This window comes from Thalassophryne amazonica, chromosome 9 (assembly GCF_902500255.1).
Source record: "Thalassophryne amazonica chromosome 9, fThaAma1.1, whole genome shotgun sequence".
Classification (NCBI taxonomy): domain Eukaryota; kingdom Metazoa; phylum Chordata; class Actinopteri; order Batrachoidiformes; family Batrachoididae; genus Thalassophryne; species Thalassophryne amazonica.
In genome coordinates this window covers 59,552,188-59,578,901 of record NC_047111.1, presented here as the reverse complement: position 1 = coordinate 59,578,901, position 26,714 = coordinate 59,552,188, and the positions used below count along the sequence as shown (strand labels likewise).

Sequence of the window (26,714 nt, the reverse complement as noted above, 5' to 3'; positions counted from 1 at the left end):
TTACACTTGAAAACACATTAAAGGGCTTTTTTGCTGTTTGTTTGTTTGTTTTTTTCAGTGATTATTTGGGTTATGGTTAAAGTTTAGGTAAGAGTAAGGGGTATCACGGTTAGGGTAAGTGATATTGTTCCACTGCAAAATAAATAAATAAATCTTTAAAGAGAAAAAAGAGAACTCATGTATACTGATAACACTTTAACATATATAATGTATTTGTGGAAAGCTCACCATGTCGAAGACTCTGAGGTGTCCAAAAGAAAAAGCGATGGCGTTGGGGGGCGTGGCCACAGGCAGCATGAAGGCCAGAGAAGCAGCAATGGTGCAGGGCAGCATCACGTAGAGCGGGTGTATCTTTATGGCTGATGCCTAAGAAACAAAAAAACATACATCACAGTTAACATCACGGAAGCACCATGTAGGCACACCTCCTGTGGGCAAGTTCTTCCTACCATTGAGGCCAGTATGGGCAGAAAGAGGGTGGTGGTGGCTGTGTTACTGGAGCACTCTGTGAATGTGGCCACCAGCAGGCTGAGCAGTATGGAGATGGCAAACGGAGGGATGTTCTTCAGAGGGGCCAAACTCTGCCCCAGCCAATCTGACAGACCCGACTCCTACAAACAGAAATATCATGTGAATGGAGGCAGGAATGTCAGCATTCTAAAACTGGAATTTATGTTTTGTGCAAAGCAGGAATTAGGTTTAATGGTGTACCAATGGTCAATTCACCTGACATGTTCGTCTTTGGACGTAACATCCAGCAGGAACCCATGCAAACCCCACACAGAAAGGGTCAGATCAGAAGCAATCCTGGGACATTCTCTGTGTGAGGCAATGGTGCTAACCACTACGCCATCCTGCTGCCTTCAAGCAAGTAATGAACTTTATCAAATAGATTTGGTCAATAACATTGCATTCTGCTGGTGGAACGCAGCATAATTATTCACTAATTTAAATACCACAGATGGAATAATAATTAAATGTCTGAATTAGTCTGAAATAGGAGACTGCTTTTTCTTTTTTAATTGCCAGTGTGTGAACATGCTCAGTTATGTGGCAGAGTAACTAAACACAAGGCGCATATCTGTAAGTGGATGATTTCATTTCATTTTGCAGTTACTGCCATGAACACACAACATCTTCATTTATATACGGCCATCTACATCAAGTTACCACCAGCTATCAATTGTGCAATTACTCTTAGCAAATCACCTACAAAACTGTCTCCACCCCAACTCTCAAACGTTTAGATTGCCCATCATCATCGACAGTCCATCGATTTCGATGGTGACTGGTTAGTGTGTTCCACTTTACATGGACATTCATGTGCTGTTAGTCCGACTTTCAAACAGCAAGGCCATCTACACTCTCTGCACTGATAGACAGACTGAGTCAGGGCAATGCGTCCTCTGTCATAAGCAATTTTGGTAGTCATGTAGGCACTTGGTCTCAATCGCAGTGACTGACTTTTGGGTGATGCTGTGCCATATACCGTGAGGAAAATAAGTATTTGAACACCCTGCGATTGTGCAAGTTCTCCCACTTAGAAATCATGGAGGGGTCTGAAATTTTCATCTTAGGTGTATGTCCACTGTGAGAGACATAATCTAAAAAAAAATCCGGAAATCACAATGTATGATATTTTAATAATTTATTTGTATGTTACTGCTGCAAATAAGTATTTGAACATCTACCAACCAGCAAGAATTCTGGCTCACACAGACCTGTTAATTTTTCTTTAAGAAGCCCTCTTATTCTGCACTCTTTACCTGTATTAATTGCACCTGTTTGAAATTATCTGTATAAAAGACACCTGTTCACACACTCAGTCAATCACACTCCAACTTGTCCACCATAGCCAAGACCAAAGAGCTGTCTAAGGACACCAGGGACAAAACTGTAAACCTGCACAAGGCTGGGATGGACTACAGGACAACAGGCAAGCAGCTTGTTAGAAGACAACAACTGTTATGATTATTTATTAGAAAGTGGAAGAAACACAAGATGACTGTCAATCTCCCTTGGTCTTGGATTCCATGCATGATCTCACTTTGTGGGGTAAGGATGATTCTGAGAAAGCTCAGAACTACACAGGAGCACCTGGTCAATGACCTGAAGAGAGCTGGGACCACAGTCACAAAGATTACATTAGTAACACATGATGCTGTCATGGTTTAAAATCCTGCAGGGCAGCAAGGTAACCCTGCTCAAGCCAGCATATGTCCAGGCCCGTTTGAAGTTCACCAGTGACCATCTGGATGATCCAGAGGAGGTATGGAGAAGGTCATGTGCTCAGATGAGACCAGAATAGAGCTTTTTGGAATCAACTCCACTTACCATGTTTAGAGGATGGTTGGGAAAACCATCCCAACTGTGAAGCATGGGGGGTGGAAACATCATACTCTGGGGGTGCTCTTCTGCAAAGGGGACAGGATGACTGCACCGTATTGAAGGGCGGATGGACGGAGTCATGTATTGCGAGATTTTGGCAAACAACCTCCTTCCCTCAGTAAGAGCATTGAAGATGGGTCATGGCTGGGTCCAGCATGACAATGACCCCAAACACACAGCCAGGGTAACTAAGGATTGGCTCCGTAAGAAACATTTCAAGGTCCTGGAGTGGCCTGGCCAGTCTCCAGACCTGAACTCAAGAGAAAAATCTTTGGAGGGAGCTGAAACTCCAAACCTGAAAGATCTAGAGAAAATCTGCATGGAGGAGTGGACCAAAATCCCTGCTGCATTGTGTGCAAACCTGGTGAAAAACTACAGGAAAATATTAATACTGATTTTCACAGGTGTTCAAATACTTATTTGCAGCAGTAACATACAAATAAATTATTAATAAAACATACATTGTGATTTCCAGATTTTGTTTTTTTTTAGATTATGTCTCTCTCAGTGAACATGCACCTAAGATGAAAATTTCTGACCCCTCTGTGATTTCTAAGTGGGAGAACGTGCAAAATCGTAGGGTGTTCAAATACTTATTTTCCTCACTGTAGATCTTGTCTCTCCTTGGTCTTCCCGTGTACCAGGGTCGATATGTTGATGTTCTTCATGTTTCAGCTCATTATTATAGCAGAGATTCTGACCACCCTTCTTTTGCCTGTTCGAGGCAAGTTCTCCGTAAAAGACTGCTCAAATCAAATCAAATTTATTAATTTATATAGCGCCAATTCACGATGAAATCGTGTCAAGGCGCTTCACACAACATAAAAAAACAATTAAAAATTTAAAACACAATAAAAAGACAACCATAAAAGAAAGACAACCATAAAAGAATACAAGAATAAAAACACATCATAACACTAATGATAAAACGGAAACAAATGAGTCTTTAAACGTGACTTTAAAGTCTCCACAGTATCCGACTGCCGAATGTGTACCAGGACATCATTCCACAGAGCTGGGGCACGGTAGGAGAAAGCTCTGTGACCGGCAGACTTTTTATTCACCCTGGGAACACACAGAAGTCCTGCACCCTGAGAACGCAGGGCCTGAGCTGGTACATAGGGGCTTACCAGGTCAGCCAGATAGGGAAGTGCAAGTCCATGAACAATTTTATAAACTAATAATACTTTAAAATCCGATCTTGCAGGAACAGGAAGCCAGTGCAGGGACGGCAAAACGGGCGTAATGTGGTCAAACTTTCTGCTTTGTGTCAAAAGTCTGGCACCAGCGTTTTGAACCAGTTGAAGACCCCTAATGCTGGACTGCGGTAAGCCAGAAAATAGAGCATTACAATAGTCCAATCTAGAAGAGACAAATGCATGAATCAAAGTCTCAGCATCAGCCATAGACCGGATGGGACGCCTCTTCGCTATATTTCGCAAATGGAAGAAAGCAGTCTTCGTACTGTCTCTAATGTGGAGATCAAAGGACAACGTAGGATCAAAAATTACTCCAAGGTTCCTTACTTTATCCGTATGATGTATAACACACAAACTTAAGCTAAGTGCTAGCTGATCAAATTGATTCCGATACCTCGCTGGACCAAGAACCATAACTTCAGTCTTATCAGAATTTAAAAGTAGGAAGTTACTAGACATCCAACTTCTTACTGATGCAAGGCAATCTTCCAAAGATTTTATGTGAATGAGATTACCAGCAGTTTGTTGTGAAAGTGTCGTGACACGGACCCACAACAGGGGGCGTTAATGAACGGACAATGGATAAGCCAAAAAGTAACAATTTAATGTTGTGAATCACACAACGATGTACAGACAATAACAATACAGTGACTGTCAATCATACACCAGGTGACGTGTCCGCACTTCAAGCAGGGCACCATCTTGTGGTGGTGGGCCAGCAGTACCTCCTCTTCAGCGGCCCACACAACACAGTTATTGGCATGTACAATTGAGTGTCATCAGCATAGCAATGAAAGGGAATCCCAAAGCGCTGCAGTATATTCCCAAGGGGTGCTACATAAAGGGAAAAAAGCAGGGGGCCTAAAACGGATCCCTGCGGAACCACAAGCTTCATGTCCCTACGATCAGAGGAGGTGCCATTACACAATACACAGTAAGAATGACTGGACAGGTATGACGTCAACCATGCAAGAGCAGTTCCAGTAATCCCAAAGTGATTCTCCAGCCTACTGAGTAAAATATGATGATCCACAGTATCAAACGCAGCACCAAGACTGTAGTGGTATCTGAGTCCATTGCTCGCAAAAGGTCATTCACTACTTTAGTAAGTGCTGTCTCTGTGGAGTGGTATTTTCTAAAAGCAGACTGCAGTGGCTCAAAAAGATTATTCTCAGTGACGTAGTCCACGAGCTGTCGCGAAACCACTTTTTCCAGGATTTTAGAACAAAACGATAGATTTGATATCGGTCTATAATTCTTCAATACATTAGGGTCGAGATTGGATTTCTTAAGTAATGGTTTAATCACTGCAGACTTGAAACATTTAGGAACACATCCAGAAGTTAGTGAGAGATTTCTAATTTACAGCACAGTTGGTCCAAGAATGGGTCACAGGTCCTTAAACAGTTTTGTTGGTATGATCAAGTAAACAGGTTGTGCTTTTAGTAGACGTCATGAGCTTCGTCAGCGTGCCTAGCAAGATACCATCAAAATCTGTATATCTGGGTAACCCCTCAGTGGGCGCATCCACCTCCATAGCAGTATGCAGTGGTTGGACCAAAGCCTGCTGAGATATGCTCAACCTAATATCCTCAATTTTCTTCTCGAAATAGTCCATGAAGTCCTGTGCTGAAAAGTGAAAGTGAATAACAGGTGGCTGTCCATAAATGAGAAATGCTACAGTTTCAAAGAAAAACTTTGAGTTATGCTTGTTTTTATTGATCAAATCAGAATAATAGGCACGCTTTGTAGCCAGTAGTGCCTGCTTATAATCTAAGACAGCATCACACCATGCAAGGTGGAACACCTCTAATTTAGAACTACGCCATTTCTGTTCCAAACCTCGAGCCTTCTGCCTAAGGTCACGCAAGTGAAGCAGCAGGACCTTCGTGGCCGGGACGACGGTGGGGGATCGAACCCACGCGGCTCGCACCAAAAGACCGTTCCTCTACCAGGTCAGCCAAAGGGGAACTCCCCGTTAGCCAAGCTAGCGGGAACGTCTTTTCAATTGGGACCCGGGACTTTCATCCCGCTACACATCTCCCCACCATTTTGACTTCGTCCCGAAGTCACAGGTGCATGTTAGCATACTCTGTGACCCACATCCTGTTCGTGACGCCAGATTGAAGCAGCAGGACCTTTGTGGCAGGGACGACGGTGGGGGATCGAACCCACGCAGCTCGCACCAAAAGACCGTTCCTCTACCAGGTCAGCCAAAGGGGAACTCCCCATTAGCCAAGCTAGCGGGAACGTCTTTTAAATTGGGACCCGAGACTTTCATCCCGCTACACAAGTAACCATTGAACCAAGGCGACTGTGCCTTGGGAAGGCGTGGCCTTAAAAGAGGCGGTGCAACCTTATCCAGTGTAGCCTTGAGCGCTGAAGTCAAGCCATGCGCAAGACTATCCACTGATTGAATATTCTCCAACCCTGAAGCCAAAATTTCAGGCAGTCTGGCTTCAAGTTCAGTTATAGTTGAGGGATTAATGTGTCACCACAGAGATAGACAAGGCTTTCGGTCCACTAAACGCGGCAACATAAATGCACACCTAATAAATGAGTGGTCAGAGACCACCGAGGCAAGAGGCAAAATGTCAATGTTCATGACAGCAAGGCCACGTGTGAGAACCAAATCAAGGGTATTTCCACTAATGTGCGTTGAATCGTGAATGCATTGCTGGAATCCAAACGCATCCACAAGTTCCATAAATGACTTGCAAAGGGGATCAGAGGGCTTATTTATATGAATGTTAAAGTCACCAATAATCAAAATGTTGTCTGCACTAGCTGACAGGCTAGAGATGAATGCACCAAATTCATCTAAGAATTCAGAGTATGGGACAGGAGGCCTATAAACAGTGACAAAATAACATGACTGATTTCCATACTTCTGACCCTGACAATATGTAGCATCATGAGCAGAACGGAGAGTCAGATGCTCAAACGAATTATATTTATGACCCCCAACAGTCAAGAAGGTAAAACCTGGATTTGTAAATAAAAGCAATACCCCCCGCCTTGCTTTGCACCACGAGACATGTGACCAAATGTGTACCCTGGTGGGCAGGCCTCATTCAGAGGAAGAACAGCTGTGGGTTTGAGCCAGGTTTCACATAACCCAATCATGTCCAAGTGATGATCCATAATTAGATCATTGATCAACAGGGATTTTGAGGACAGTGATCTGATGTTAATGAGACCAAAACTGAAGACTTCTGTCGGTTTGACAGACTGACATCTTTGAATAGGCCTGAGTAGCTTAAAATCCACTCCATGTTTTCCATCCAGTGCCCGGAGAGCATCAGAAACCGCTGTTGTCACATCAGGACTACAAGTCCCAGAAGCTGCAGCGTTCTGATGACGTGGACGCCGAGCGCCAATACGCTCAGTTGACCAGATAACCGGCACAGACGACCCACAAACTTTCTCCGAGAGCCTCTGTGGACGCAGCGAGGCTGGTGGAGCAAACCAAGCTCTCTGATAGGGAGAATGTCCCGAGGTATATTGTTGTTGATCAGGCTCCGTAGCTCAGTTGCAGAGTAGCTTAGCATTGCGCTAGCCGAGGGAGTGAAGTGCGGTGTCATACAGCGCAAAAAAGGCACTAAATTATCAAAAATGGTTACAAATGCACACTGAAGGACCAAGAACCACTGGAGAAAAACCAGAGGAGCGGCGAACACACAACGCCAGTCTTGGAAAAGACACTTCAAATGCATCATCCCGGTCCATCCTACTGTCATACTGTCAGTCCATACTGTTTTGGGTAGTCTTTCATCTATCAACCCACTGATGTGCGTTTCCCATCTGAGTTGAAAAGATGTGATTAGTTGTTCCATGCTAACTGTCTTGGCTTGATTTAGCATCTCCAATCAGGTATTCTGTCTTGCTATCTGATATGCATGATTGCTTGTAAATGACGCAGTTGGATTCTTGTCAGCTTTTTGATGTGATGTCTGTAGAGAATCATGGTGTCTGCAGTATAGCAAGAATGTCAGCATGGCTGTGTTGTAAACTTTAATCTTAGTTTGCAACTTGATATCATGACAGGACCATGACATGGATTACCCAAACAATTTAGCACTCGTTATCTTTTTAGTAAATCAGGCCCATGGTGTTTACCTCACTGCCAGCAGCTAGAGCAAATCCTCCTCCCAACAGCAGGATGATGCTCCAGGGCATTTTCTCATGGACCACCTCCCAGGTCAGCAGAGTAGGTGGGGACGTCACCTTCTTACCTGAAACAAGAAGTTTCAACAAGAAGCCATAATTCATTCGAAGGATGTTTCATTTCAGCCGTGTAAACACAATCACCTGCTCTAATGAGCTGAAGAACAAAATGAAGTCTCTTGAACATTTAATAATGCATGGATTATAAGGATTCATGTTCACTTTAATTGTGATTAGTAGGGATTAAAAGCAATATTTCACCTTCAGCAGTGTAACCGTAGCCTCCCCACCTGGGCAGCTTGCAGGGGATTACGAAGAACAGCATTGACATTAAGATAGCAACAGTCCCATCTGTCACAAACCTGAGACACACAAACAAACACATTCTATGAAGAAAACAGTCTTCTGTAAACACAGTTTTGCTTTAAAATGGCTCATATGGCACGTCTGATGTATTTCAAAGATGTCCACATCTGAAGCCTTATTTTTAAAATGCTTTGTAGAGTCACGGCTAAAACAATGTCCACACAAAGGCAGAAAGGTGCATACACATTATTTTAACCAGGTATGTAAACCCATGTGCACGCATACGTCTCCTTTAAAAATCTGTCCTCGTGGAAGTGGACATACACTAGCCTTCTTCCAGTGGCCACATTTTTGCATTAATGGAGGTAGACACTCCCTGAAATCATTTGCATATAAAATCTGTGTTGAAACACATCCATTCTGTCACACAGTGGAGAACACAGAAATGAAAAATAAAAAAGCAAAGAGGAAGTGCAGTTCCACCAAATATGAAACTGAGACAATCTCTTGGGAGGTGGAGAAAACTAAATATGTTTCATTTGGTGGTCTTAGTGACAGTTGTGGATCAGAAACACAACTAATGCAACCACTTTGTGTGAGGCACTAGTGTGACTATTAGCACCACCCATCAACACCACGAATAATTAAATCAAGTAGGACGCTGACCCGTGGGGAACCACAGGTTCTACATGTGTTCATTTGTTTACAATTATGCTACATTTATTAAGTACTGACATAGAAAAATTTCTTGGCTTTTATGAAAGTCTTTAGTGAAGGTTTAATCTGTTTTCAGTTGTGTTCAATTTTCTTAAGTGAATTTTTGTTGCCAGTAAACTTTTCTGAAGCTGCTTAACCAGGACAATATTCCATGTAAATAAAGTATGAATAAGTGAAATTTTATATTTGCACTGACAGTCTTCACATTAGATCTTTTTTTTTTTTTTTTTTTTTTTTTTTTTTTTTGGCCTGTGTGAGACACTGTTGAGACACAATTGTGCTGTTTTGTCCAGAGTATGAACATGTTAATTCTGTGTTTGGGGGTCACATTCATACAGAAAATGTCCAGATTTGATCTGCTGTCTGGGATGTTAGAGGATGGACAGACTGATGAATTCTGTCAAGTGTGCAGCAACCTCACAGGCTTTTATTTTGAAATACAGGCTGTTAGTGTGGAAGTGTGACATAAACAGGCTTGTTGATGTCAAAAATGAGTAATTTTTCAAAAAATATTTTGTCCGATCACCTTGCTGTTTTCACGACTTGAATCCTGATGAAAAAATACATAATTCTACTAAACGAAAGTCACCTCTTTCTGGATTACAATTGATGCTCCGAAGACACAAACACAGACAAACAGAGGCCACTTCCCTAAATAATAATAATAATAAGGGATGGTAAAATTGAGTTTGCACTCAATTACTAACAATGCAATTTTTGATTGATTGTATCATAGCAGCATCTTATTTTTTGTTTTCACTTCAGCATGTCAGGCTTGATTTGCTCTGAAAAAAAAATGTGTGTGCAAAGACTGAAAAATGCACGAGGTGCACACGTTCATTTCCGGTTCATGCATATGAAAAGGTGAACAAACATTTTGTGTGTGTGCACTTCATCATTTATGAATGAGGCCCCAGGTCTCCACTTGCTGACGTGCCCACTGAGCTGGTCTGTGCTCATGTGACACACACACACACACAGATTAACCGCACTGTTTAAAGACAGAGGTGGCATGACAAGCACAAGCTTCTTTTCATTTTGAAGTATCAGGCACAAGAGCTGGCCATTTACAGTCATAATAATAATAATAATAATAATATGGGTGAAGCGACACACAGCAGCGCGACGCTCGCTCATGGTACAGGGAGTCCCAAACAGGAAGTGGCAAATTTTGAGTCCACAGTGACAGAGAAAATGTCAAATGTCAAACACTTCCTGGATTGACAGACAAGATCTCATGTAATCTCACAGGAACTCAGTGGCAAGTTCACACTGAAACAGGAAGTGCCAAATTTTGAGTCCACACTGAAACAAGAAATGTCAATTGTTGAACATTTCTTGGCATGGATGGAGCTAGAGCAGAGGCTGGGGTTTCACTGGACTCCCCTAAAATCTGATTGGACACAGATGATTGACATGTCACGGCACCACACGTCTGGTTGAAAAGAGCTGCATTTTGAAATTAGTGAGTCATATTGACTGCTAGGTTCCTCCTGTCCAGTAGGTAGTGCTGTGTATCACAAAAAGTTCTAATCCATCTTAGTAGAAGAAGTAAAATGTTGCCTCAGATTTGAATTGAACACGTCATTTGAACCGTGGACTAATAATGACACCAATGCTATATTGATGAGTAAATGACCTTATTTCATGCCAGAAATGAGGTCCAGGTTTTAAAAGCGGCATTTCTCCTGTAACTCGGGTTGAGTGAGACACCAGTTACACAACTTTAGATAAATAAATCTAAAGTTATCTTCCTTAAAATCAAACTGAAAGCAAATCTCTACAACTTGATATAAATTAATTAAAAATGTAAAATCCAGCTTCCTGATGAAGTGGTGTAGAGGAGGATTTTCTTAAAAAGCTCATAGTCATATCGTATATCATACTGATATAACAACACTGAGATATAATAATTTGGCCATATTGTACAGCCCTACTGTGAACTAGCTGAAAACTTTTATTAATTCATATCTACATTAAAAAATGCTTAAAGTGGCATAAAAGGGCTCCCACAGAACCTGAAAGGTTTTAGCCATGCTTATGCTCCCTGAAGCATTTGCTCAAAAAAAGTCTGAAGGACCTCAGTGACATGGTGAGATGCTGTAGAGGTTCACTCGTTCATGTCTGCGACATATACATATTATTATTATTATTATTATTATTATTATTATTATTATTATTATTATTAATGTGATGATGATTATTACTCATTTCAATTCATTCTTTATTTGAAAGATGTTTCATATCTGTGTCGGTGTAGTTTTGGAAAGAAAGATGAGATTCTTGGCGCTGCTCAAAACGTGCATACTGTGATCCCCTTTGAGGTATGTAAATCTTATTTAAGAATTGAGAAGCAGACTCACTTTCCTTTGTCATTGAAGAGGAGTGTTGCCCAGCCGTCGATAAAACCCGGATCCCTGGTGAACCACAGGATCACCAGCAGGGTGAAGATGGTCAGCACGGCCCCTTCAGCAAATGACACAGGGCCCAGTTTACGGTATTCCTCCTTCATCACTGCATACGCCTCCTTATCTCTGTCGTTTTTTTCACCACAGCCAAATGTCTTTTTCAGGCTGAGAAGAAAAGTGCAAAGAACAACGATGCTGGGGATTGAACAGTGATACAAAAACAATGTAAAATAACAATGGACTATACTAACACCCAAACTGTGCTAATTCAGTAAGAAGGACTGCTTTGACATCTAGCAGGTGCTCAAAGCACTTTACAATGAAGCCTCACATTTACTTCACCAATCATGGTTGGTGCCCATTTTTACAGCTGGGTGGACTGAGGTAGCACAGGTTTACTGTCTTGTCCAACAAAACTATGCTACCTGCTCTACAAAAGTAAGTAAAATAAAAGCTCTTTTAAAAAAGATTGTGCTCAAAAAGTTAAACAGCATACTTGTGTGCACATTCCCTTATATATGATAACTAGCACATTGCCCGTGGGGATCCATGGGCTCTAGATTGGGTATTGTAAAATAGGTAGCTGATATTTTTCAAGGGTGGTAATAAATTATGCAAGTTTCTGTAATGAGGTGGAATAGTGTGTGAGTCCAGAATGTTTTTAGAATCTTAGACCTCAACAATTTTTAGAAGAAGAACTCAGCCCTTTTATTTCTTGTTAATTACCTATTTTTATGTTAATTTACTGTCTTAATGTATTTATACATTGTTTAGGTTCTTGTTATCATAATACACACTATCATTATTATTATTATTTTATTTTTACTTCTATTTTGTCATTTGGTTTTTAAATGGACCACAATGGAAATAACTGTTTTCACTTTCTTGTGTCATCCTGTATTTTTTTACGTATTATATTATGTACTTACATTGAACTTACTAAATAAATCACACACGTCCTCACACTTTTAATATAAAGATGATTATTGTCCCTTGCTGGAATGACGTGTCAGTCCAGAATGTAATAGCAACATCATTGTTCAGTGTTGTTATCTAATATCCGTATAGTTTCTCCAAAAATATTAGTCCTATCAATGGTCCGTTTTGGCGGTGTCCATCCTTAATACGAAATACATAAGCATACCAAATGTCAGCTCTCCCAGTTTATGCATTATTGAAGTTATATGCACGCACACACACAGAGCTTTTTGTCTTTTCTGCATTCTGCCACAAGCTGGTGCTTTTATTTTTGTCACACCCACAAACAGACGGTGACAGATTACATCAAACGTAGTACAGTTTTCACTCATGGTAACGGCAACATGACACGGATAACTAAAACAGCCAAACCAATTAAACTACAAAAACACAATAACTCAATAACACTAACAACACTGTTAAACTGAACCACAATAACATTTAAAACCCCAAACTGCTGTTTTGCATTGCAGCACAATATCCATTGCTCACTGTTGTTCGCTAATATTGCTAATTTTTCCACAAATATTAGTCCTATCAACTTTGATTTCACATTATTCATCTTTGACCCAAAACACATTAGCATACCAAACGGCAAATGTCACCTCGCCCCAGTTCCTCCGTGATCGAAGCCATACACGCATACAGGCACACAGAGGCCACCTGGCTATTATAATATAGATGATTATTGACAGATAGCATGTCGTTTGTTGAGTGACAGGTATGTACATGTGGAACACATTTCAGTGTTTATTTTATGGGATGTGCATGATAAGCAAAATAACAGTTGGCCCAAATGACTGTAACCACATTTATAGTCTGAGGGTGAGGAGGTCTTACTTGAAGCCCAAGAACATAAACTGAAGCCAAACCCAGGCGATGACCAGCGTCAGCACCATGTTGGGAAAAGCAAAACCAAACCAGCTGGCAAAGTTGATCACACCGCCATTATCAGGAAAGACCCTTCACAGGGAATAAAAGCAACAAAGATTAATTTGCTTTCACACAAAGTATCAGGAATAAAATGTTATATTTGCTTATTTTTATTAATGCCATACTTGTTGATTTGACCTTGAAGGATGAGGTTCGGGGTTGTGCCGGTGAGCGTGGCCGTGCCTCCGATGCTGGCAGAGTAACACACACTCAGGCTCATTCCTTTGGTCAGAAGCTTGTATTTATGCTCTGTCGCTCGTCTCCGTGCCTCCTGGCGTGACTCTGGACTCCATTCATGCTCATCTGGAGCCCGAGGAATTCAGAAACAAGAAAAAAAACTTTGAAATATGTACTCTCTAGTCAGGCATAAATACATTTCTTAAGTAACATCTATCACCAAGAGACCAGGTTATGTATTCCAAATTTTAAAATGTGTCCTGCTTCGACAAGGATGTGCATAAGGGTTAAAAAAGAAAAAAAAAGGGTTTGTATGTTGACTATGAAGTGATGATACCTGATCAGTGAAACTCTCAGTTCTTGTGACAACTAACGGCCTGATTTACTAAGATCCCAGATAAGGAGTGCTAAATTTTGTGGGCAATCCAAACTTTTGTGCATTGGGATAGAGACATGATGTAGACAGTAGTTTTGTCAATTAGGATAACACAAAAATTTGCACAAAATTAAATTCAGTCAGCAACTTGCAGGTATGAACCTTGTGCTTCCTTATGCATGAACTCTGCCACATTACTGAGCATGTTCAAAAATTCTCCAGTTTAAGACATTTAATTATTGTTCCATCCACGCAACCACTCTGTGCCCTGTGTCAGTCTGATCCAGTCAGATCTCAGAAGCTAAACACTGTGGATCCTGGTAGTACTTGGATGGGACACCTCTTCAGAACACCAGGGGCTGTGTGTGTGTTTCTCCGGGTAAAACTGGAGTTGCGTCAGAAAGGGCATCCAACGTAAAACTTGTGCCAAATACCATTGCGGCTCTTGCTGCTGCTGTGATCACCCAGACCAAACGGGAGCCACCGAAAGGACAACAACAACAATTATTGCACATTATTTAAGCAAACTGGTGAATAATTATGCTGCATTCAACCAGTGCAAAGTACAAAGAAAACTTTGCACACAGTTCCCTGCATTCCACGAGCAGAAAGAAATGTAATCATTCACCAGTTTGCTTAAATACTGTGGATGGAACAATAATTAAATGTCTAAAACAGGAATTTTTTGAAAGTGTTAACACAGTGTGTATCCTGTGCACACAGACTCTGATGTGCAACTGTGTGTGGTCCACCTGTTACATGGAGATGTTTATTCTTTAAAGAAGCAATCATAATGACAACCGTTAACGCTTTAAATATGCTTGACATTTACAATGAGCAATTTATTTATTTTTATTTGTTTATTCTGTGCAGCCTCCATGCTGGAACAGCATTATGGAACAAGCTGCCTGTCAAACACAATAAGTTAATGCCAAGGTTTCAAATGTGCATCATTTAGATGCAATCAACACCCACTACGTTTCTTTTTGACCTTGATAAATTGTGTTGCATGTGCAAACCTCACCTATTTACATGTTATCACCAACAATTTTGTGCACTCAGGTGGAAACACCTGAAATTGTATATTCATGAAGGCAAATGTACCAAAATGGATAATACACGCTATTTTGCCCATTTGAAAGGTATAATCCACAGTGCACTTTGTTAGTAAATCAGCATGTATGTTTTGTTGTTGTTGTTTATTTAATTTTTGTTTGTTTGTTGTTTTTTGTTGTGAGTGCTATGGGATTTGCACATATTTTTAACACACCCACACCTTTAGTAAATCAGGCGCATCTGTGTTTTTCTTCTAGGTCCAGCTAGATTGGTGCTGTAAAAGACAATGATTGTTGGTGGTAGCAAGGATCATCAAAAGAGACAAAACGATTGGCATTGCTTTTTTATAGAGTTGTTGCAGAACAGTTTAACTCCCAAGAACATTCATACTGATATGAAGGCTATATTATGGGATGATGTGCCGCATTACACAACAGTGCAGAAATACACAATCCAAGTGTCATTACTGACTAACACCTGGCCCATGCCCATTTTCCTTTGATATCAATTGCACTTGTGCATCTGTGTATTAAAGGGTATGTTTGTTTAAAAATGAAGTATGGTCACATGCAAAGTTATTGCATTCATATCATCAGTCACAAGAAAGCATTCTCACTTTGAACCAAACTTCACTTTGATCAAAATTGTAGCACAGTGATTTTGTGGTAACTTAAGACTGCAGGCTTTACTTAAGCGAGTTCTCGACAAATGTACACTCGCAGGAACTTGAAAGTGAAGTGAATACAAATATAATGATGAAATAAAAGATATAACTAATGGAAAACACACAGCACATAATGGGGCTGAATTCCATTTTCACAGGAGTATGGACATTAAAAATGGTTTGAAATGAACGTCTGTCTGCAGATAACACATCATTAAAACTAGCAACAGCCTGTGCTTTGATACAAAAAAACATTACGAACAATAATCACACTCTCCAGTGTTAACAGAAATGAAGGAAGCACACTGTGGCAATGCACACAACAATGTGTACAACAGCAAAAATTCAATTCAAACAGACTGAACTGCACATACTTTAAAAAGTAGTGCAGGGAAGAGGTTGGAAAGGATGCAATATTGACAATTTCACTGCAAATGTCATGACACTTCCAGTGCTATGTCCCCTTTTTTCTCACACATCAACTTTGAAACCCTTCCACTTATGTCTTTCAATACCACATGTGACGCTCTGATGGTTGGTTTAATGATCTGTTTATAAAATGCCCACAACCACACCCTTAAATAATTGTAAATGGGCTGCATTATAGTAATGCCTCAACACTCACACACCAATATCAGAGTGTTGCCAGGCAAGTCACTCAAACTGCACCCTGGGAACAACTTGAGGATTGTCTGGTTGCAAGCCCACAGCTTTATCCACTTGACCACCACCTCCTAATGTGGGTCATTAAACCCAGTCCTGTTCTACCCGGTGCTTACATTTACTCTCAGAATATGCACTGTCTAGTAGCAATGCTTATTCAGACATGGCACAAATGGATGTGTGCCTGTGTTTTACACTGTGTGCTACAGAACCTGAAGATAGGACCTTAGGAGAGGGAAAGAGAAATCTGAAAGTGACCCAAGGTGTTGATAGCCTACAACTGTCACCACTGAGGAAAAACACTGTTCACCACATGGTGAAGGAAAAAGGAATATTGACGATCAAGAAGATGCAATCAGGTCCATAAGCATTTGGACACTGACAGTTTTTGTTGTTTTTACTCTGAACACCACCACAATAGTTGAAGTGACATTAACAGTAAGTATAATGACTGATTATATCATAATACAAATTATTTTTAAAGTAAAAAATAAACTTTTGCCACAGCATGTCCAGGACCTGTTTAAAATGAGGGACTCCGTGTTGTGTGGGCCGCTGAAGAGGAGGTACTGCTGGCCCACCACCACCAGATGGCGCCCTGCTTGGAGTGCGGACTCCAAGCACGAGAGGGCGTCGCTGGAAGTGACAGCTGTCACCTATCAACACCAGCTGTCACCCATCACCACCACTACAAAGGCCGGACTGCAACTCCACCTCCTCGCCGAGAAATCAACTACCAATCAGGTAATTTTCTCTGCTGACTCAAAACATTGAGTATTAATCTGAAGTTCTTTGCAGCCGTTTTCCTGGTGTGTCCTTATCTGTGGGATTGGCGTTTGGTGTGATCAGCGACGGCTTCGCCTCACACCCCAAACCAGATAAGTGGTGAAACAGGAGCTGCACGAGTGTGTAATTGGAGGTGGAGGTGCTCCCTCCTAACTAAACACTGACTGTGGGATTACTGAGTGTGCGACCTCACACTCATCTGGACTGTCTCTGTTCTCTACCAGCAGTACCGGGTCTGACTGCTGAAGACAGCGGCCACCTGGGGCGCAGGGCTTGGCGGCTCCGGTGTTCTTCAGCTCCATTGGCGGTGGAAGCTGTGTGGATCCGGCTTTTCTCTCGCCAGGCGTCTTCTATCGTCGAGCCTGCCCACACGTCACCTGGTGTATGATTGACAGTCACTGTATTGTTATTGTCTGTACATTGTTGTGTGATTCACAACATTAAATTGTTACCTTTTGGCTATTCCATTGTCCGTTCATTAACGCCCCCTGTTGTGGGTCCGTGTCACGACACTTTCACAACAGGATTTCTCGGCCAGCGTCATGGATCCCGAGGGTCGTCAACCATCGCTTGAACAGCCAATGGAAGAGCGAGGTGCACAGGCGCCAGCAGGAGGCGTGTTGGGTGAGCTGCAGCACATCTTAACCGCCTTTACCGCTCGGTTGGACTTAATTACCGAGCAGAGCAGTGTTCTCAATCGTAGGATGGAGGCTCTCACCGCCCAGGTGGAAGCGCGTGCTCCGGGCGCTGCTGCAGCACCTCCTCCTGCTGACCGTGCGCCAGAAACAGACATTCCGCTGGTCGTTCAACGAACCCCCCCACCTTCCCCTGAAGCATACATAAGTCCTCCGGAGCCGTACGGAGGCTGTGTGGAGACGTGCGCGGACTTCTTGATGCAGTGCTCGCTCGTCTTTTCACAGCGTCCCGTCATGTACGCAGCAGATGCCAGCCGGGTGGCTTATGTGATCAATTTGCTTCGAGGAGAGGCACGCGCCTGGGCTACGGCGCTTTGGGAGCAGAATTCACGGCTCCTAACGGTTTATACTGAGTTTGTGAGGGAGTTCCGACAGGTGTTCGACCACCCTCATAGAGGCGAGACCGCTTCAAGTGTGCTGCTGTCGATACGGCAGGGGCGTCGGAGCGCGGCGAAGTATGCAGTCGACTTCCGCATCGCGGCAGCGCGAGCCGGCTGGAATGCTGTTGCGCTCCGCGCCGCCTTTGTAAACGGACTGTCTCTGGTCCTTAAGGAGCACCTGGTGGTGAAGGACGAGCCGCGGGATTTAGATGGGCTTATCGACCTGGTTATACGGTTAGACAACCGATTAATGGAACACCGACGGGAACGAGACGAGGGGCGTGGCCAGGCACAAGCCGTCCCTCTTCCTCTCGGGTCTGAAAGGAAGCCGACTTCCCCACGCTCCACTGCCAGGGCTCTCCACGTGACAACAGCTCCCCCTGCTGACGTTGCTATGGAAACGAGCAGGGCCAAAAAACGATCAGATCAGAGACAAAGGAGGCTGATCCGTGGAGAGTGTTTTCTCTGCAGCTCTACCGAGCACATACAGAGAGAATGCCCCAAACGGTCAAAACAACAGCACTCGTCCTTAGAGACTGGGCTAAGAGTGGGTCACAACACCCACGTGGGGAAACCCCGACGATCTGCATGAATCCCAGTCACGATCCTGAGTGGGGATCTAACCCTTCACGCCCCAGCACTGGTGGACACGGGGTTGGAGGGGAATCTGCTGGATAGCAGATGGGCAAAGGAGGTTGGGCTCCCTCTGGTGGCCTTGCCGTCACCATTGTCGGTGCGGGCGCTGGATGGCACCTTTCTTCCACTGATCACACACCAGACACAGCCAGTGACATTGGTGGTGTCTGGGAATCACAGGGAGGAGATTGTGTTTTATGTAACACCTTCTACCTCCCGAGTGATTTTGGGTTTTCCATGGGTGTTAAAACACAGTCCCCGGATTGATTGGCTGTCTGGGGTTGTGGTTCAGTGGAGCGAAACCTGCCACCGGGAGTGTTTAGGATCCTCGGTTCCACCCGGTGTGACAGCTAAGGAGGAGGTTTTAGTCCCCCCCAATCTGGCGGCGGTGCCAGTCGAGTACCACGACCTTGCTGACGTCTTCAGCAAGGATCTGGCACTCACGCTGCCCCCGCACCGTCCGTACGATTGTGCCATTGATTTGATACCGGGCGCTGAGTACCCGTCCAGCAGGCTGTACAACCTCTCACGTCCGGAACGCGAATCAATGGAGACCTACATCCGGGACTCGTTAGCTGCCGGGTTGATCCGGAACTCCACCTCCCCGATGGGTGCTGGTTTCTTTTTTGTGGGCAAGAAGGACGGCGGACTCCGTCCATGCATTGATTACAGAGGGCTGAACGAGATCACGGTTCGCAACCGATACCCGTTACCTCTGTTGGATTCAGTGTTCACGCCCCTGCATGAGCCCAAATTTTCACGAAATTGGATCTTAGGAATGCTTATCACCTGGTTCGGATCCGGGAGGGAGACGAGTGGAAGACGGCATTCAACACCCCGTTAGGTCACTTTGAGTACCTGGTCATGCCGTTCGGCCTCACCAATGCGCCCGCGACGTTCCAAGCATTGGTTAATGACGTCTTGCGGGACTTCCTGCATCGGTTTGTCTTCGTATATCTAGACGATATACTCATCTTTTCTCCGGATCCTGAGACCCATGTCAAGCATGTACGTCAGGTCCTACAGCGGTTGTTGGAGAACCGGCTGTTTGTGAAGGGCGAGAAGTATGAGTTCCACCGCACTTGTTTGTCCTTCTTGGGGTGCATCATCTCCTCCAACTCCGTCGCCCCTGATCCGGCCAAGGTTGCGGCGGTGAGAGATTGGCCCCAACCAACGAACCGTAGGAAACTACAACAATTCCTCGGTTTTGCAAATTTCTACCGGAGGTTCATCAAGGGCTACAGTCAGGTAGTTAGCCCCCTGACAGCCCTGACCTCCACAAAAGTCCCCTTCACCTGGTCGGATCGGTGTGAAGCCGCATTTATGGAGTTGAAACGCCGGTTCTCGACTGCACCGGTTCTGGTGCAGCCCGATCCCAAGCGCCAGTTTGTTGTTGAAGTGGATGCCTCTGACTCAGGGATAGGAGCCGTGCTGTCCCAGAGCGGGGAGTCCGACAGGTTCTCCATCCATGTGCCTACTTTTCCCGCAGGTTGACCCCAGCTGAACGGAACTATGACGTCGGCAATCGGGAACTTCTTGCGGTGAAGGAGGCTCTTGAGGAGTGGAGACACCTGTTGGAGCGAGCATCGGTACCATTTACGGTTTTCACGGACCATCGGAGCCTGGAGTACATCCGGACCGCGAAGCGTCTGAACCCCAGGCAAGCCCGCTGGTCGCTGTTCTTCGGGCATTTTGACTTCCGGATCACCTACCGCCCTGGGACTAAGAACCAATGATCTGACGCCCTGTCCCGGGTGCACGAAGAGGAGGTCAAGACCGAGCTGTCAGACCCCCCTGAAACCATCATCCCCGAATCCACTGTCGTGGCCGCCCTTACCTGGGATGTGGAGAAGACCGTCCGGGAAGCCCTGACACGGAGCCCGGACCCGGGGACAGGTCCGAAGAACAAACTGTACATCCCACCAGAAGCCAGGGCTGCGGTCCTTGACTTCTGTCACGGTTCCAAGCTCTCCTGTCACCCAGGGGTGCGAAGGACCGTGGCAGTGATCCGGCAGCACTTCTGGTGGGCGTCTATGGAAGCCGACGTCCGGGAGTATGTCCAGGCCTGCACCACCTGTGCCAGGGGCAAAGCCGACCATCACAAGGCCCAAGGCCTCCTCCAGCCTCTGCCTGTGCCTCGTCGCCCCTGGTCTCATATCGGCCTGGACTTTGTCACGGGCCTCCCGCCGTCCCAGGGCAACACCACCATCTTAACGATAGTGGACCGGTTCTCCAAGGCGGCCCACTTCTTGGCCCTCCCGAAGCTCCCGACAGCCCAGGAGACTGCAGACCTCCTGTTCCACCATGTTGTGCGTCTGCATGGGATTCCATCGGACATAGTCTCGGATCGTGGTCCTCAGTTCTCCTCCCAGGTCTGGAGGAGTTTCTGCAGGGAACTGGGGGCCACCGTCAGTCTCTCGTCTGGGTACCACCCCCAGACGAACGGGCAAGCAGAGCGGATGAACCAGGAACTGGAGCAGGCCCTCCGCTGCGTGACCTCCGCGCACCCGACGGCCTGGAGTGACCATCTGGCCTGGATCAAGTACGCTCATAATAGCCAAGTTTCATCTGCCACCGGCCTCTCCCCGTTTGAGGTGTGTTTGGGGTACCAGCCCCCATTGTTTCCGCTAGTGGAGGGAGAGGTCGGGGTGCCCTCGGTCCAGGCCCATCTGAGGAAGTGCCATCAGGTGTGGCGTACCGCCCGCTCTGCCCTGCTCAGAGCCCGTACGAGGGCTAAGGCCCATGCAGACCGCCGGTGTTCCCCGGCCCCTGCATACCAGCCCGGGAAGGTGGTCTGGTTATCCACAAAGGACATACCTCTACAAACGGAATCCCAGAAGCTTAAGGACAGATTTATAGGACCCTTCACCATCGTGAAGGTCCTCAGTCCAGCCGCAGTGAAGCTGAAGCTGCCAGCTTCACTGCGGATACATCCAGTATTCCACGTCTCCAGACTCAAACCCTGCCACACCTCTCCCCTCTGTGCCCCTGGACCGGCGCCGCCGCCTGCCCGGATCATCGACGGGGAGCCGGCTTGGACTGTGTGCCGACTCCTGGACGTTCGTCGAAAGGGCCGGGGATTCCAGTATTTGGTGGACTGGGAAGGATATGGACCCGAAGAACGCTCCTGGGTGAAGAGGAGCTTCATACTGGACCCGGCCCTCCTGGCCGATTTCTACGCCCGGCACCCGGACGAGCCTGGTCGGGCACCAGGAGGCGCCCGTTGAGGGGGGGGGGTCCTGTTGTGTGGGCCGCTGAAGAGGAGGTACTGCTGGCCCACCACCACCAGATGGCGCCCTGCTTGGAGTGCGGGCTCCAAGTACGAGAGGGCGTCGGAGCCGCTGGAAGTGACAGCTGTCACCTATCAACACCAGCTGTCACCCATCACCACCACTACAAAGGCCGGACTGCAACTCCATCTCCTCGCCGAGAAATCAACTACCAATCAGGTAATTTTCTCTGCTGACTCAAAACATTGAGTATTAATCTGAATTTCTTTGCAGCCGTTTTCCTGGTGTGTCCTTATCTGTGGGATTGGCATTTGGTGTCATCAGCGACGGCTTCGCCTCACACCCCAAACCAGATAAGTGGTGAAACAGGAGCTGCACGAGTGTGTGATTGGAGGTGGAGGTGCTCCCTCCTAACTAAACACTGACTGTGGGATTACTGAGTGTGCGACCTCACACTCATCTGGACTGTCTCTGTTCTCTGCCAGCAGTACCGGGTCTGACTGGTGAAGACAGCGGCCACCTGGGGCGCAGGGCTTGGCGGCTCCGGTGTTCTTCAGCTCCGTTGGCGGTGGAAGCTGTGTGGATCCGGCTTTTCTCTCGCCAGGGGTCTTCTATCGTCGAGCCTGCCCACACGTCACCTGGTGTATGATTGACAGTCACTGTATTGTTATTGTCTGTACATCGTTGTGTGATTCACAACATTAAATTGTTACCTTTTGGCTATTCCATTGTCCGTTCATTAACGCCCCCTGTTGTGGGTCCGTGTCACGACACTTTCACAACACTCCGGTTATAATTTGCGAGGAACGTTGGTATTTCAGTAATCAAAGATTAAGGTACTGTCAGAGTTTGAGTTTTGTTAGTTTGTATTATCAGGGTTTTGGTTTGTTTATTCTGTTGTTGGGATTTTTTCTGCTTGGGTCTGTCTGTCTCTGTTTCTCTTGTCTCTCTCGTCTTTCTCTTGGTTCTTGGTGATGGGAGTTTCTCTCTCTATCTCAGGCCACGCCCTGCTTCTGGTGCTTTCAGTGTGCACCTGTTCCTGATTCACTGATTATCACCTGGGGTTTTATAAGCTCACTGGGTGGTTTTGTCTTTCGCCAGTTTGTCATGCCTTGTGCCCTCATTCCAGCTCTGTACCTGTGTTCTTGTTCCTGTCTGCCTCATAGTGTGCACCTGACCTCCTGCCTGTTGCTTTGACCACACCATTTAGCTTGATGATTTCTGTACTGCTGCTTTTATTGGACTGCCTACTCGTCTACTGACCACTGCTATCCTCTTCAGTAAAGTTTACTAAAAACCAGAGCTGTCTGCTGGAGCTGTGCATTTGTGTCCTACCATTCCTGAACATTCCGCCTGTCAACTCCCTTCCCCTTTCTGTTAAAACCTTTGAATGAAACCTGAAAGTGTACACTTCAAACACGTCTTGATTGTGTCATTTCAGCTTGAGAAATGCTGAACTTCCCCTTTAAGTTAAATAAAGTCACTACATGTGCTAGATTTTAGATCTGCATCATTCTGAGTACGTAAATTGTATTGCAAAAACATTTGGCTTCTTTGCCTTGATCAAAGAGCGCCAGATTTTTTCCAAGTCAAGCTGGAACCTTTGAAGCATTTTGAAGTACATCTGGTTAAATTTACTGAACATTTCCCAACCCTGGATGGGTCAGGGTCCATGTCTTTGACACAGAGATAAGGAGCAAATATATGCAGTAGAAACACATGCCCTCCTTCCAAAGAAATCCAAGCTCATTTTGCCTGCAGGGACTTTTTCTGGAAAGCAAACAGATTTATGTCTACATTCCAAAGGACACAGCCATAAATTAAGCCATATGTCAGCTTGCTGGCACAGGGGTATGAAGGCATGTGGTTGGAAGTTCATATATACCCATCATGATTATGAATGTCATGGTAATTTTGGGCTTTTTTCTTTGAGTACTTTGTTTGAGTTTTATGTTGTATATGAGTGAAATTGTGTTGCATGGCTGTCTAATAAATTCACATTTTAATGATGTATTTGAACTGCTCTTTTGCCAGGGTGGAAGGATTGAACAACATCATTAATGACTTTAAAAAAAATAACAAGAATTGGGTGCACAAGTGTGAATTTATATTGGTCAGTCCAATGAGTGCTGTTAAATATACCTGTTTTATCCTGTAAAAGAGAAACTCCCAGTTGTAGTCAATCATGAACACTCATGATGAGTTAATAGGCCTTGGCCTTGTCACATTAAAAACCATTGTAGAACCTTCAGCACCACTTATTAAACGGTTTAGAAAAACATTCATATATACAGTAGTGTTCAGAATAATAGTAGTGCTATGTGACTAAAAAGATGAATCCAGGTTTTGAGTATATTTCTTATTGTTACATGGGGAAACAAGGTACCAGTAGATTCAGTAGATTCTCACAAATCCAACAAGACCAAGCATTCATGATATGCACACTCTTATGGCTATGAAATTGGGCTATTAGAAAAAAAAAAAAAAAAGTAGAAAAGGGGGTGTTCACAATAACAGTAGCATCTGTTGTTGACGCTACAAACTCAAAACTATTATGTATATATATATATATATATATATATATATATATATATATATATATATATATATATATATGAACTTTACAAAAGAACACTTCAAAGACATCATTAAAAGCCCCAAATTACCATGACATTCATGCCCATAACAGCTGTATGTAAACGTCTGACCATAACTGTGTCAAGACCAGATGCCAAGGAAAGCTGACAAAGTCGACGACACACCCGCCGAGGATCAAACTCTGGTTATTGGCGACTCTGTTTTGCGAAATGTGAAGTTAGCGACACCAGCAACCATAGTCAATTGTCTTCCGGGGGCCAGAGCAGGCGACATTGAAGGAAATTTGAAACTGCTGGCTAAGGCTAAGCGTAAATTTGGTAAGATTGTAATTCACGTCGGCAGTAATGACACCCGGTTACGCCAATCGGAGGTCACTAAAATTAACATTAAATCGGTGTGTAACTTTGCAAAAACAATGTCAGACTCTGTAGTTTTCTCTGGGCCCCTCCCCAATCGGACCGGGAGTGACATGTTTAGCCGCATGTTCTCCTTGAATTGCTGGCTGTCTGAGTGGTGTCCAAAAAATGAGGTGGGCTTCATAGATAATTGGCAAGCTTCTGGGGAAAACCTGGTCTTGTTAGGAGAGACGGCATCCATCCCACTTTGGATGGAGCAGCTCTCATTTCTAGAAATCTGGCCAATTTTCTTAAATCCTCCAAACCGTGACTATCCAGGGTTGGGACCAGGAAGCAGAGTTGTAGTCTTACACACCTCTCTGCAGCTTCTCTCCCCCTGCCATCCCCTCATTACCCCATCCCCGTAGAGACGGTGCCTGCTCCCAGACCACCAATAACCAGCAAAAATCTATTTAAGCATAAAAATTCAAAAGAAAAAATAATATAGCACCTTCAACTGCACCACAGACTAAAACAGTTAAATGTGGTCTATTAAACATTAGGTCTCTCTCTTCTAAGTCCCTGTTAGTAAATGATATAATAATTGATCAACATATTGATTTATTCTGCCTAACAGAAACCTGGTTACAGCAGGATGAATATGTTACTTTAAATGAGTCAACACCCCTGAGTCACACTAACTGTCAGAATGCTCGCAGCACGGGCCGGGGCGGAGGATTAGCAGCAATCTTCCATTCCAGCTTATTAATTAATCAAAAACCCAGACAGAGCTTTAATTCATTTGAAAGCTTGACTCTTAGTCTTGTCCATCCAAATTGGAAGTCCCAAAAACCAGTTTTATTTGTTATTATCTATCGTCCACCTGGTCGTTACTGTGAGTTTCTCTGTGAATTTTCAGACCTTTTGTCTGACTTAGTGCTTAGCTCAGATAAGATAATTATAGTGGGCAATTTTAACATCCACACAGATGCTGAGAATGACAGCCTTAACACTGCATTTAATCTATTATTAGACTCTATTGGCTTTGCTCAAAAAGTAAATGAGTCCACCCACCACTTTAATCATATCTTAGATCTTGTTCTGACTTATGGTATGGAAATAGAAGACTTAACAGTATTCCCTGAAAACTCCCTTTACATTTACTCTGATGGACTACCCAGCAGTGGGGAATAAGTTTCATTACACTAGAAGTCTTTCAGAAAGCACTGTAACTAGGTTTAAGGATATGATTCCTTCTTTATGTTCTCTAATGCCATATACCAACACAGTGCAGAGTAGCTACCTAAACTCTGTAAGTGAGATAGAGTATCTCGTCAATAGTTTTACATCCTCATTGAAGACAATTTTGGATGCTGTAGCTCCTCTAAAAAAGAGAGCTTTAAATCAGAAGTGCCTGACTCCGTGGTATAACTCACAAACTCGTAGCTTAAAGCAGATAACCCGTAAGTTGGAGAGGAAATGGCGTCTCACTAATTTAGAAGATCTTCACTTAGCCTGGAAAAAGAGTCTGTTGCTCTATAAAAAAGCCCTCCGTAAAGCTAGGACATCTTTCTACTCATCACTAATTGAAGAAAATAAGAACAACCCCAGGTTTCTTTTCAGCACTGTAGCCAGGCTGACAAAGAGTCAGAGCTCTATTGAGCTGAGTATTCCATTAACTTTAACTAGTAATGACTTCATGACTTTCTTTGCTAACAAAATTTTAACTATTAGAGAAAAAATTACTCATAACCATCCCAAAGACGTATCGTTATCTTTGGCTGCTTTCAGTGATGCCGGTATTTGGTTAGACTCTTTCTCTCCGATTGTTCTGTCTGAGTTATTTTCATTAGTTACTTCATCCAAACCATCAACATGTTTATTAGACCCCATTCCTACCAGGCTGCTCAAGGAAGCCCTACCATTATTTAATGCTTCGATCTTAAATATGATCAATCTATCTTTGTTAGTTGGCTATGTACCACAGGCTTTTAAGGTGGCAGTAATTAAACCATTACTTAA

At 44.3% G+C, this 26,714-nt stretch overlaps 1 protein-coding gene across 1 annotated transcript in view; it reads right to left on the bottom strand.

Annotated features, from left to right (window-relative positions):
• Positions 1-26,714, bottom strand: part of slc13a2 (solute carrier family 13 member 2) — a 46,656-nt gene that overhangs the window by 300 nt on the left and 19,642 nt on the right. The window contains exons 5-11 of the mRNA XM_034178143.1: positions 13,222-13,399; positions 13,004-13,126; positions 11,141-11,350; positions 8,016-8,116; positions 7,707-7,822; positions 450-611; positions 229-366 (exon numbers count right to left, since the gene is read on the bottom strand). Coding sequence (XP_034034034.1) covers positions 229-366; positions 450-611; positions 7,707-7,822; positions 8,016-8,116; positions 11,141-11,350; positions 13,004-13,126; positions 13,222-13,399 — 1,028 coding nt within the window. The remainder of the gene's footprint in view (positions 1-228; positions 367-449; positions 612-7,706; positions 7,823-8,015; positions 8,117-11,140; positions 11,351-13,003; positions 13,127-13,221; positions 13,400-26,714) is intronic.